This window comes from Pseudorasbora parva, chromosome 6 (genome assembly GCF_024679245.1).
Source record: "Pseudorasbora parva isolate DD20220531a chromosome 6, ASM2467924v1, whole genome shotgun sequence".
In the NCBI taxonomy this organism is placed as follows: Eukaryota; Metazoa; Chordata; class Actinopteri; order Cypriniformes; family Gobionidae; genus Pseudorasbora; species Pseudorasbora parva.
Window position 1 is genome coordinate 1,626,218 of NC_090177.1, and position 13,765 is coordinate 1,639,982.

Sequence of the window (13,765 nt, forward strand, 5' to 3'; positions counted from 1 at the left end):
CACACACACACACACACACACACACACACACACACACACACACACACACACACACACACACACACACACACACACACACACACACAGGTTCCTCTAACATACCCATCACATGAAACATTGTGCATTTTTACTTTCTCAATCCCCCCCCAACACACACACACATAAACCACATAAACAGGCTGGCACACACACACACACACACTCTCTCTCTCTCTCTCTCTCTCTCTCTCTCTCTCTCTCTCTCTCTCTCTCTCTCTCTCTCTCTCTCTCTCTCTCTCTCTCTCTCTCTCTTTGGAGAGACAGAGAGCTCCTCCTGTATCCAGACACACACACGTCCTGAGCAAATGATGTCCTGGTCCCGAAACTCCTCGAACTTCACACACACTAACCGCTTCGCTCAGCCTCCGTGGCGCGTCGCGTTGTGGTCGCTCGCGTTCGCGCTTGTCCTGCTCGTGTCCGTGACTGGAAACCTGATCGTCATCTGGATCATCGTCGCGCACAAGAGGATGCGAACCGTCACCAACTACTTTCTGCTCAACCTCGCGGTGTCGGACGTGTGCGTGGCCGCGCTCAACGCGCTGGTGAACTTCGTGTACGGCGCGCACGGGCACTGGTACTTCAGCCGCGCGTTCTGCCGCTTCCAGAACTTCTACCCCGTGGCCGCGGTGTTCGCGAGCATCTACTCCATGAACGCCATCGCGCTGGACAGGTGAGGGACGCGGGCGCGCGCATTTCTGTGGGAGATATATTATTAATTCAGAGACCATCAATCTGCTCTTGAGTTCAGTAATACTCTTACACTGCAAAACATGCATTTCTTACTTAGTATTTTTGTCTTGTTTCTAGTCAAAATATCTAAACATTATTATATTAAGAAACATTTACTATACAAGTACAAATTGTCATGTTTTGGGAAAATATTCAATTTAGACTTTATTCAGCATTGTCTTCTCTTCCGGGTTTGTGTTCAATCCTCAAATAAAGATTCAAACGGTTATGAATCAGTGTGAGTCATGATTCGGATCGCCAGTGTCACGTGATTTCAGCAGATTGACACGCGATCCGAATCATGAATCAATTCGCTGATTCATAACCGTTTGAATCTTTATTTGAGGATTGAACACAAACCTAGCCTAGAAATCTAGATGCACCCTAGCTGCAGCAAATTTAATTTGCCCGCAAGTGTGGTCTAGCAACTCTCAATTCCTATCTGAGCTGTATTCCTCAGAATCTGGACGGCCCAATCACATCGTGTAGGTTATAGAGTCGGCGGGCGGGGCCATAATGACGACGGCCGAGTTGCGTTTGCGTGCTTCTAGTTACACAGTCTTCTAGTAAACACAGAAACTGGCGAACGGCGGCGGTCTTTCGAATCAGCTCTGCCCGCGCCTCCGGTAGACTTGGAGTTAAGCTTTCCTCTGAGAAAAGAACAAAGAGCGGCACTGAAGTCATTCTTAAAAAGGGAAGATGTGTTCGGAGTTTAGCCGAACGGATACGGCGAATGTTTAATCAGTCAGCGAGCTCTGCTTCACCGTCGTTGCTCTGGTTGGTGTAGCGCTATCCTATCGCGTGCAGAGGGAGTTTGAAAGACAGCCGTTTATCCGCCCCTCAGATTGAGCCGTCAATGGTGAGTTTCCAGACCAAACATCTTGATGTGGGTCTGGCTTGTCAGGCTAACACAAACCCGGAAGAGAAGCCAATGCTGAATAAAGTCGTAGTTTTTGTTATTTTTGGACCCAAATGTATTTTGGATGCTTCAAGAGACTCTAATTAACCCACTGATGTCTCATATGGACTACTTTGATGATGTTTTTATTCCCTTTCTGGATATGGACAGTATAGTGTGCATACACTTGCATACGCTCTCGGACTAAATATAAAATATCTTAAACTGTGTGTGAAGATAAACGGAGGTCTTACGGGTGTGGAGCGACATTAGGGAGAGGAGTTAATGACAGACATTTTGTTTTTGGCGAACTAACCCTTTTAGACAAACCAGTATTTTCTCTTTAATGCAGTGAACCAGAGTCTCAAAAACGAGGTTTGAAGTCGTTTGACATCACAAATGACTTTTTAACCAATCACATAATGAGGGGGGCGGGGCTTATATTATATATAGTCTCAAGATAAGCAGGTTAGCAGGGCTTATATTAGCCCAGCTGAGTCTCAAGAGAAGCAAGTTACCCGGTATATTTCTCTGTTGATAATATGAACAATCGGCTAGATTTACCATTGTAGCGGGGAAATTATGTGTATGGTGTTTATTACGATGTTATGATAAACAATATGCCGTTTTCCACTGATGTTCTTACCTGTTCCGTTCACAGTGACTTGGATAAATTACTTTTATCTGATTACTGGTTTGGAAATAGTAATGCGTTAGATTACTCGCTACTGGAAAAAAGTTGTCAGATTCGAGTAACTGGCATCACTGCCCATAACCCTACTATACTGGAGGCGAAGAACAGGATGTGACAAAATTAGTACTGATAAAAGAGTTGGGAAAAGATGGATAACCTCCATCTTCTGACGAGATTGGACACTTTACCATCCCATGAGGCCACAGGAGAGGATTTATAAAGACAGTTTGATGAATGTGATCAAATCTTTACCCATTTTACTCTTAGTAAATGTAATATATTTAATAATTAAAAAGTTCTGTTTAGAAGTATCGATATCTGTGATTTTGGCCTCTAAAGTATCGGTATCGATATCGGTGATACTGATCGATACTATCGGTATTTGTAGATTTCCATGGTTACCACTACAAATAAACATTTTACCCATGTATAAACAAAATTATGATCAAATAAGTTGCAATTAAGGCATATGAATGTTAAGGCATATGAACTTGAATGTTAAAATACCTTACATATATTTTAACTGGGTATCTTTAATTATTAAACATTTAATAATTAAAAAGTTCTGTTTAGAAGTATCGATATCGGTAATGCTGGCCTTGAAAGTATCGGTATCGGTGATACCTGCCTTGAAAGTATCGGTATTGGTGATAATTGTATTGAACGTATCAATATCGGTGATAATTGTCTTGAAAGAATCAGTATCGGTGATACCTGCCTTGAAAGTACCGGTATCAATGATAATTGTATTGAAAGTATCGGTGTAACAAGGTTCGTGTGTGGGTGGGAAGGAAGAAGACGGGGTCGGCGAGACTGGGACTGCACACTCTTTATTTATCTCAGTTCTCTCAAACATAAACAACGCACAAGGGCGCTTCTCTTTCAAATACTCAAACTCGTAGGCAGCGTTTCTCTGCTCGTCAGCGTCAGTTCACTTAGTGCTCATTCATAGGCTCAGCGTCTTTTGGCAGTGGAAGTGGCAGTAGCAGCAGTCCCAGTCCCAGTCCTTTCCTCTGTCTCTGCTGCCGTTTAAAAGCCGTCTCTCCGCGCCAATTACTGCAATCAGACACAGGTGTTAGTCATTTGCACTTGACTTACTTTCTCCCCGCTCGGTCCTGCTCCCTCTCTCCCGCTACAGACCTTGCGGAACCACGCCCCCTCCGCCACAATCGGTATTGGTGATAATTGTCTTGAAAGTATCGGCGATAATTGTCTTGAAAGTATCGGTGATAATTGTCTTGAAAGTATCGGTTTTGGGGATAATTGTCTTGAAAGTATCGGGGATAATTGTCTTGAAAGTATCGGTTTTGGGGATAATTGTCTTGAAAGTATCGGGGATAATTGTCTTGAAAGTATCGGTTTTGGGGATAATTGTCTTGAAAGTATCGGTGATAATTGTCTTGAAAGTATCGGTGATAATTGTCTTGAAAGTATCGGCGATAATTGTCTTGAAAGTATCGGCGATAATTGTCTTGAAAGTATCGGCGATAATTGTCTTGAAAGTATCGGCGATAATTGTCTTGAAAGTACCGGCGATAATTGTCTTGAAAGTATCGGTGATAATTGTCTTGAAAGTATCGGTTTTGGGGATAATTGTCTTGAAAGTATCGGTGATAATTGTCTTGAAAGTATAGGTGATAATTGTCTTGAAAGTATCAGTGAAAATTGTCTTGAAAGTATCGGTTTTGGGGATAATTGTCTTGAAAGTATCGGTGATAATTGTCTTGAAAGTATCGGTGATAATTGTCTTGAAAGTATCGGTGATAATTGTCTTGAAAGTATCGGTGATAATTGTCTTGAAAGTATCAGTGATAATTGTCTTGAAAGTATCGGTGATAATTGTCTTGAAAGTATCGGTGATAATTGTCTTGAAAGTATCGGTTTTGGGGATAATTGTCTTGAAAGTATCGGTGATAATTGTCTTGAAAGTATCGGTGATAATTGTCTTGAAAGTATCGGTGATAATTGTCTTGAAAGTATCGGTTTTGGGGATAATTGTCTTGAAAGTATCGGTTTTGGGGATAATTGTCTTGAAAGTATCGGTGATAATTGTCTTGAAAGTATCGGTGATAATTGTCTTGAAAGTATCGGTGATAATTGTCTTGAAAGTATCGGTTTTGGGGATAATTGTCTTGAAAGTATTGGTGATAATTGTCTTGAAAGTATTGGTGATAATTGTCTTGAAAGTATCGGCGATAATTGTCTTGAAAGTATCGGTGATAATTGTCTTGAAAGTATCGGTGATAATTGTCTTGAAAGTATCGGTGATAATTGTCTTGAAAGTATAGGTGATAATTGTCTTGAAAGTATCAGTGAAAATTGTCTTGAAAGTATCGGTTTTGGGGATAATTGTCTTGAAAGTATCGGTATCGGTGATACTGCTCTTGAAAGTATCGGTATCGGTGATACTGCTCTTGAAAGTATCGGTGATACTGCTCTTGAAAGTATCGGCGATAATTGTCTTGAAAGTATCGGTGATAATTGTCTTGAAAGTATCGGCGATAATTGTCTTGAAAGTATCGGTGATAATTGTCTTGAAAGTATCGGTGATAATTGTCTTGAAAGTATCGGCGATAATTGTCTTGAAAGTATCAGTGATAATTGTCTTGAAAGTATCGGCGATAATTGTCTTCAAAGTATCGGTTTTGGGGATAATTGTCTTGAAAGTATTGGTATCGGTGATACTGCTCTTGAAAGTATCGGTATCGAAAACATAAGTGTTATCGCCCACCCCTAGTAAGGAGATTAACCCCTTCCTGCTGCTCAGGTACATGGCGATCATCCACCCGATGAAGCCCCGCCTCTCGGCCGCGCGCACCAGAGCCGTTATCGTGTGTGTGTGGATGCTAGCCGCGAGTCTGGCCTTTCCGCTCTGCTTTTTCTCCAAGACGGAGGTGAGGCCGCTCAGGACCGTCTGCTACGTGGCCTGGCCGAGGCGAGATGACGACGCCTTCATGTGAGAGACGAGTGTGTGTGTGTATGAGAGAGAGAGAGTATGTGTGTGTGTGTGAGATAGAGAGAGCTGTTCCTCGAGTGTGTGTGTGTGTGTGTGAGAGAGAAAGAGAGAGAGTGTGTGTGTGTGTGAGTGTGTGTGTTGGCAGATATCATGTGTGAGAGCTGTTCCTCGAGTGTGTGTGATGCTGCTCCGCTGTGCTAACGCTTCGTGAGTGTGTGTGTGTGTGTGTGTGTGTGAGAGAGAGCTGTTCCTCGAGTGTGTGTGTGTGTGTGTGTGTGAGAGAGAGAAAGAGAGAGAGTGTGTGTGTGTGTGTGAGTGTGTGTGTTGGCAGATATCATGTGTGAGAGCTGTTCCTCGAGTGTGTGTGATGCTGCTCCGCTGTGCTAGCGCTTCATGAGCGTGTGAGTGTGTGTGTGAGAGCTGTTCCTCAAGTGTGTGTTATGCTGCTCCGCTGTGCTAGCGCTTCATGAGCGTGTGTGTGTGTGTGTGTGTGTGTGTGTGTGTGTGTGTGAGAGCTGTTCCTCAAGTGTGTGTTATGCTGCTCCGCTCTGCCAGCGCTTCATGAGTGTGTGTGTGTGTGTGTGTGTGTGTTGACAGATATCATTGTGTGTGTGTGTGTTGACAGATGTCATTGTTTGTGTTGACAGGTATCATCGTGTGTGTGTGTTGACAGATGTTATCTTGTGTTTGTGTGTGTGTGTTGACAGATGTTATCTTGTGTTTGTGTGTGTGTTGACAGATATCATTGTGTGTGTGTGTGTGTTGACAGATATCATCATGTGTGTGTGTGTGTGTGTGTGTGTGTGTGTGTGTGTTGACAGATATCATTGTGTGTGTGTGTGTGTGTGTTGACAGATATCATCGTGTTTGTGTGTGTGTGTGTTGACAGATATCATCGTGTGTGTGTGTGTGTTGACAGATGTCATTGTTTGTGTTGACAGATATCATCGTGTGTGTGTGTTGACAGATGTTATCTTGTGTTTGTGTGTGTGTGTGTTAACCGATGTTATCTTGTGTTTGTGTGTGTGTGTTGACAGATATCATTGTGTGTGTGTGTGTGTGTGTGTTGACAGATATCATCGTGTGTGTGTGTGTTGACAGATATCATTGTGTGTGTGTGTGTTGACAGATATCATTGTGTGTGTGTGTGTGTGTGTGTGTGTTGACAGATATCATTGTGTGTGTGTGTGTGTGTGTGTTGACAGATATCATTGTGTGTGTGTGTGTTGACAGATATCATTGTGTGTGTGTGTGTGTGTGTGTGTGTGTGTGTTGACAGATATCATTGTGTGTGTGTGTGTGTGTGTGTTGACAGATATCATCGTGTGTGTGTGTGTTGACAGAAATCATTGTGTGTGTGTGTGTGTGTGTGTGTGTGTGTTGACAGATATCATTGTGTGTGTGTTGACAGATGTTATCTTGTGTTTGTGTGTGTGTGTTGACAGATGTTATCTTGTGTTTGTGTGTGTGTTGACAGATATCATTGTGTGTGTGTGTGTGTTGACAGATATCATCATGTGTGTGTGTGTGTGTGTGTGTGTGTGTGTGTGTGTGTGTGTGTGTGTGTGTGTTGACAGATATCATTGTGTGTGTGTGTGTGTGTGTTGACAGATATCATCGTGTTTGTGTGTGTGTGTGTTGACAGATATCATCGTGTGTGTGTGTGTGTTGACAGATGTCATTGTTTGTGTTGACAGATATCATCGTGTGTGTGTGTTGACAGATGTTATCTTGTGTTTGTGTGTGTGTGTGTTAACCGATGTTATCTTGTGTTTGTGTGTGTGTGTTGACAGATATCATTGTGTGTGTGTGTGTGTGTGTGTTGACAGATATCATCGTGTGTGTGTGTGTTGACAGATATCATTGTGTGTGTGCGTGTTGACAGATATCATTGTGTGTGTGTGTGTGTGTGTGTGTTGACAGATATCATTGTGTGTGTGTGTGTTGACAGATATCATTGTGTGTGTGTGTGTTGACAGATATCATTGTGTGTGTGTGTGTGTGTGTGTGTGTGTGTGTGTTGACAGATATCATTGTGTGTGTGTGTGTGTGTGTGTGTGTGTGTTGACAGATATCATCATGTGTGTGTGCGTGTGTGTGTTGACAGATATCATCATGTGTGTGTGTTGACAGATATCATCATGTGTGTATGTGTGTGTTTGTGTTGACAGATATCATCATGTGTGTGTGTGTGTGTGTGTTGACAGATATCATTGTGTGTGTGTGTGTGTGTGTGTGTGTGTGTGTTGACAGATATCATCATGTGTGTGTGTGTGTGTGTGTGTGTGTGTGTGTGTGTGCAGATATCATCATGTGTGTGTGTGTGTGTGTGTGCAGATATCATTGTGTGTGTGTGTGTGTGTGTGCAGATTTCATCGTGTGTGTGTGTGTGTGTGTGTGTGTGTGTGTGCAGATATCATCGTGTGTGTGTGCAGATATCATCATGTGTGTGTGTGTGTGTGTGCAGATATCATCGTGTGTGTGTGCAGATATCATCATGTGTGTGTGTGTGTGTGTGTGTGTGTGCAGATATCATGTGATGGTGGCGGTGCTGGTGTATGTCTTGCCTCTGCTGCTCATGGCCGTCTCTTACTCCAGGATCGGACTCACGCTGTGGGGCGGCGGGTTCACCGCACACTCCGAAAACTTCCAGGATCACCTGCAGGCCAAGAGAAAGGTGCCGATGATGATAATTATCTTAATAATATATAATATTATATATATAATTAATAATAATAATTATAATTCAATATGATCTTCCATAAATCCCCATGTGTTCATTTAGAGGACATGTTTTCCCGACCAAAGGCCTCAACACTGCAAAAAAAAAATTTCTTACTCAGTATTTTTGTCTTGTTTCTAGTCCAAACATCAAAAATTCTTACATTAAGAAACATTTACTAGACAACTTAAAATTATTGTCTTGTTTTGGGAAAAATAACTCAAAATGAAGAGAGTTTTTGCTTAAAATAAGATAAATAATCTGCCAATGGGGTGAGAAAAATAATCTTAATTCAAACAGAAAACAAGATTATTTTTCTCACCCCATTGGCAGATTATTTATCTTATTTTAAGCAAAAACTCTCTTCATTTTGAGTTATTTTCCCCAAAACAAGACAATTACTTTTGCTTGTCTAGTAAATGTTTCTTAATGTAAGAATTTGTAGATGTTTTGACTAGAAACAAGACAAAAATACTGAGGAAGAAAAGCATATTTTTCTGGAAGGGACTGAAACGTGTCTAAATGAACACTAATATAGGCAAATAATCCAAATTAACCTTTCATTTTCTTGAAACTTCTGGAATCACAAAATAATTTAATGTAATACACTGAAGGTCAGTTCCAGGGTTGCCAGGTTTACACAACAAAACCCACCAATTACAACTAACAACCAGCCCAAAATAAGCCCAATCGCGTTTGGGGGAGTTCCCTGTTCCCTGGGGAGACCCCATATTTGGGGTCACTTTAACCCGTGAACAGTGTTAAAGTAGCCCAATTCTGAGGGAAAACCACGGACTTGGCAACACTGGTCAGTTCACACCCAGAACGATTGCTTTATGATAACCAGTGCTCGGGTAACTGGAGTTACGTAATCTGATTACTTTTTTCAAGTAACTACCAAAGTAACGCATTACTTTTAAAGTTACTTTTCAAATAAGTAACGCAAGTTACTTTGTTTTCCCATTTATAGACTGTTCACTGCAAAAAATGCTTTTTTTACTTAGTATTTTTGTCTTGTTTCTAGTCCAAACATCTAAAAATTCTTAAAACAAGAAGTATTTACTAGACAAGCAAAAGTAATTGTCTTGTTTTGGGGAAAAAACCTCAAAATGAAGAGAGTTTTTGCTTAAAATAAGATAAATAATCTGCTTAGTGCTGGACCTAACTGTTTTCTAAAACACACACACACACACACACACACACACACACACACACACACACACATAGAGAGAGAGTTCAGACTGGTGCATGTTGTGTGTTTGCTCACGTGATAACAGAAGCAACGTCACACACACATGACGACAATAAGGAGCTTACCGTGGTGTGTAAAGCGAGTTACTCCTCACACTTCTGCTTGTTTAATGAGATGTCTTATCCGGTGGCCATTAATATTACAGACGTCCTGAGGTAAAATGACTTTACCCCACGTCCTCATCTAAAACTAATCCCTTCCGAATAGGGCTTAAGAGTGTGGGCGCCTTGTGTTAGTGGACAGTTTTCTCCATTGATGACTAAAGTAATGTTGTGTGTAGGTGGTGAAGATGATGGTGATTGTGGTGGTTACATTTGCCATCTGTTGGCTCCCATATCACGTTTATTTCATCATGACGAGTTTGGACCGGAAGCTGAGCAGATCGCGGTGGATCCAGCAGGTTTATCTGTCGGTGCTGTGGCTCTCCATGAGCTGCTCCATGTACAACCCCATCATCTACTGCTGCCTCAACAGCAGGTTATCACCAAATCTCCTTCTCTAAACTCCACTAGTCTTTAACACAGCTCTTCTTACTCAGTCATTTAGTCTCTAGTCTAAACATCTAACAATTCTCAAATCAAGATGCATTTACTACATCAGTAAAACATTTTTTTTCTTGTTTTGTTGTAATAAAATCAAAATGAGGTTTTGCTTAAAGCTACACTGTGTAACTTTTTTTGTTTATTCTTAGCTAAAAACACTCAAAAATATATGTGCTCAGTAATGTATATTTACTTCTTTCAAGTGATAAAGTATTCTTGTAAGTTTATAATATGCCGTTGAAAACACATACGGGTGAGGGGTTCGGATGACGGCCGCCATGTTGCTCCTCCATCTTGAAAGTACAGTAGCCAAAGAGGGACATACCCGTAAATTCAAGCTTCGCCTTTTGCGTTTTAACACTCGATGGCACCGTGTCGAATGGGAAGAGGGGGATTGCCATGTTAATCTTGGACTAAATCAGCCACCGTAGGAGTTAAACCGAAATCAGAACTGAGAGGAACATGCAACAGAGGCCAGCTAGTATTAGATGCTGTGCGAGTAAACCTCACTCCTCTGACCTCGAGACACTCTAGCGACTGATGCTAGAGGTTGCAGCCTTTAGCCTCTTTGTTAGAGCGTCCGACTCTCATGCCGGTGGACCCGGGTTCGAGTCCCGGTCCGAACAGTAGGGGTTACATTGGTGCCGTGACCCGGATGGGAGTGAGGTTTAGGGGGGTGAGTGTAACAGAGGCCGGCTAGTAGTAGATGCTGTGCGAGTAAACCTCACTCCTCTGACCTCAAAAGACGCTTTAGCGACTGACGCCAGAGGTTGCAGCCTTTAGCCTCCTTGTTAGAGCGACCGACTCTAATGCCGGTGGACCCAGGTTCGAGTCCCGGTCCGAACAGTAGGGGTTACAAACAGAAACTAATATTCACTGGATGGTCAAATACCTTTACACCGCTAGATGGGGAAAAACATCACACAGTGGAGCTTTAAAACAGGCAAAATTATTTGCCAATGGGGTGAAAAAAATAATCTTGTTTCTTGTTTCCGATCAGAAATAACATTATTTTTCTCACCCCATTGGAAGTGAACAGAGAAATGAATTGTAGCTCAAACACTCTCTCTCTGAAAGCTCATTTTTTGAGATATCAACCTCAAATTTAGAACACTGCAAAAAATGCTTTTCTTATTTAGTATTTTTGTCTTGTTTCTAGTCAAAAAATCAAAATATTCTTAAATTAAAAAACATTTACTAGACAAGTAAACATTTTTTCTTGTTTTGGGAAAAATAACTCTAGATGAAGAGAGTTTTTGCTTAAAATAAGATAAATAATCTGCCAATGGGGTGAGAAAAATAATCTTAATTCAAACAGAAAACAAGATTATTTATCTTACTTAAAGAATTGTTAGATATTTAGACTAGAAACAAGACAAATATACTGAGTAAGAAGAGCATTTTTTGCAGTGTGGCAGATAATTTAGTTTGTTTTTATAAATGAGTATATAATGGTAGTAATTCCAGGTTTATTGGTGTGGTTGTGTTTCTGCCACAGGTTCCGCGCCGGCTTTAAGCGTGTGTTTCGCTGGTGTCCCTTTATTCACGTTTCGGACTCTGATGAGCTGGAACTCCAGACCACCCGATTTCAGCCGAACCGCCAGAGCAGCCTTTACACGGTCACTCGTGTGGAGTCCGAAACCAACGCCAATCCTGCCAGACGCAAGAGCTCCAGCCAATCACGGCACTCCGGCCGGCCATCCCTTAATGGAGGTCTCCATGGAAACCCCTCGAGCACCGCCGGGAAGGAAATCGGCTTGCAAATGGAGTCGCTTGCAAAACACTAAACTGCGGAAACGACGGGACATTCCACTCACGAAGCAGCTCAATGCCAGCCTCAGTCCACCAGCTTCACTTTAACCAGCTATTTGTACTCGTTCATTTCAAATATATATAAAGTAACTCACCACACATATGAAACTGAACACTTGGTTCTGAGGACACACACACACACACCGGTGTGTTGACAAAGAGTTGTTTGGGTTAACAGGTTACCCCATGTCCTAACCAGTCAAAAACACGATAATATTCATGGAAGATATTTCGGTTCACAACAGGCGCCAATCAGAAGAGACTGTGGGCGGAGTCTCACTGCAAGGGCTCTGCACTCGCAACCAAATCAATCCAAAATCACAGCCAATCAGAAGAGAGTGTGGGCGGAGACTCACTGCAGCACACTGCACTCACAACCAAATCAATCCAAAATCACAGCCAATCAGAAGAGAGTGTGGGCGGAGACTCACTGCAGCACGCTGCACTCACAACCAAATCAATCCAAAATTCACAGCCAATCAGAAGAGAGTGTGGGCGGAGTCTCACTGTAAGGGCACTGCACTCGCAACCAAATCAATCCAAAATCACAGCCAATCAGAAGAGAGTGTGGGCGGAGACTCACTGCAGCACACTGCACTCACAACCAAATCAATCCAAAATCACAGCCAATCAGAAGAGAGTGTGGGCGGAGACTCACTGCAGCACGCTGCACTCACAACCAAATCAATCCAAAATCACAGCCAATCAGAAGAGAGTGTGGGCAGACACTCACTGCAAGGGCACTGCACTCGCAACCAAATCGATCCAAATTCACAGCCAATCAGAAGAGCGTGTGGGCGGAGTCTCAATGCAAGGGCACTGAACTCGCAACCAAATCGATCCAAATTCACAGCCAATCAGAAGAGAGTGTGGGCGGAGTCTCACTGCAAGCGCACTGAACTCGCAACCAAATCGATCCAAATTCACAGCCAATCAGAAGAGAGTGTGGGCGGAGTCTCACTGCAAGGGCACTGCACTCACAACCAAATCAATCCAAAATCACAGCCAATCAGAAGAGAGTGTGGGCGGAGTCTCACTGCAAGGGCACTGCACTCGCAACCAAATCGATCCAAATTTACAGCCAATCAGAAGAGCGTGTGGGCGGAGTCTCAATGCAAGGGCACTGAACTCGCAACCAAATCGATCCAAATTCACAGCCAATCAGAAGAGAGTGTGGGCGGAGTCTCACTGCAATCGCACTGAACTCGCAACCAAATCGATCCAAATTCACAGCCAATCAGAAGAGAGTGTGGGCGGAGTCTCACTGCAAGGGCACTGCACTCACAACCAAATCAATCCAAAATCACAGCCAATCAGAAGAGAGTGTGGGCGGAGTCTCACTGCAAGGGCACTGCACTCGCAACCAAATCGATCCAAATTCACAGCCAATCAGAAGAGAGTGTGGGCGGAGTCTCACTGCAAGGGCACTGAACTCGCAACCAAATCGATCCAAATTCACAGCCAATCAGAAGAGAGTGTGGGCGGAGTCTCACTGCAAGCGCACTGCACTCGCAACCAAATCAATCCATATTCACAGCCAATCAGAAGAGAGTGTGGGCGGAGTCTCACTGCAAGGGCACTGCACTCGCAACCAAATCAATCCATATTCACAGCCAATCAGAAGAGAGTGTGGGCGGAGTCTCACTGCAAGGGCACTGGACTCGCAACCAAATCGATCACAAAATCATAAATATTTTATATTACACCACAAAAAAAAACATTTGGGTAACATAATAAGTGTTAATAAATCCTTCTGAAGGAATGACTAGTTATTTGGATCAGTATTCTATAGTGAAAAACAATAACTTTAGTAATTACTGAGTTATTGTGTTTTTCACTTTAGATACACTTGTCATTTAATACACTCTTTTTTGTTCACAGTTTTAACGTACTTGTTTTCTTTTGATATATTTTCAAGATTTGAGCTGATTTATTCTTTCATTACAGCTAAAAATGATATTTATAATGACATTATACACACTTAAAGGGTTATTTCAGCCCAAAATTAAATGTATGTCATTAACGGATTCGGATCGCGTGTCAAACTGCTGAAATCACGAGACACTGGCGATCCGAATCATGAATCAATTCGCTGATTCATAACCGTTTGAATCTTTATTT

General features: G+C 42.4%; 1 protein-coding gene across 1 annotated transcript in view; it reads left to right on the forward strand.

The window, feature by feature from the left end:
- Nucleotides 1-259: 259 nt before the first annotated feature.
- LOC137078198 (neuromedin-K receptor) overlaps nucleotides 260-13,765 on the forward strand; it is a 14,055-nt gene continuing 549 nt past the window's right edge. Inside the window, exons 1-5 of the mRNA XM_067445309.1 lie at nucleotides 260-709; nucleotides 5,128-5,316; nucleotides 7,846-7,993; nucleotides 9,571-9,767; nucleotides 11,331-13,765. The exon at nucleotides 11,331-13,765 is cut by the window's right edge and continues 549 nt beyond it. Of these exons, the coding sequence (XP_067301410.1) occupies nucleotides 345-709; nucleotides 5,128-5,316; nucleotides 7,846-7,993; nucleotides 9,571-9,767; nucleotides 11,331-11,619 (1,188 nt within the window). The 5' untranslated portion in view covers nucleotides 260-344 and the 3' untranslated portion in view covers nucleotides 11,620-13,765. The remainder of the gene's footprint in view (nucleotides 710-5,127; nucleotides 5,317-7,845; nucleotides 7,994-9,570; nucleotides 9,768-11,330) is intronic.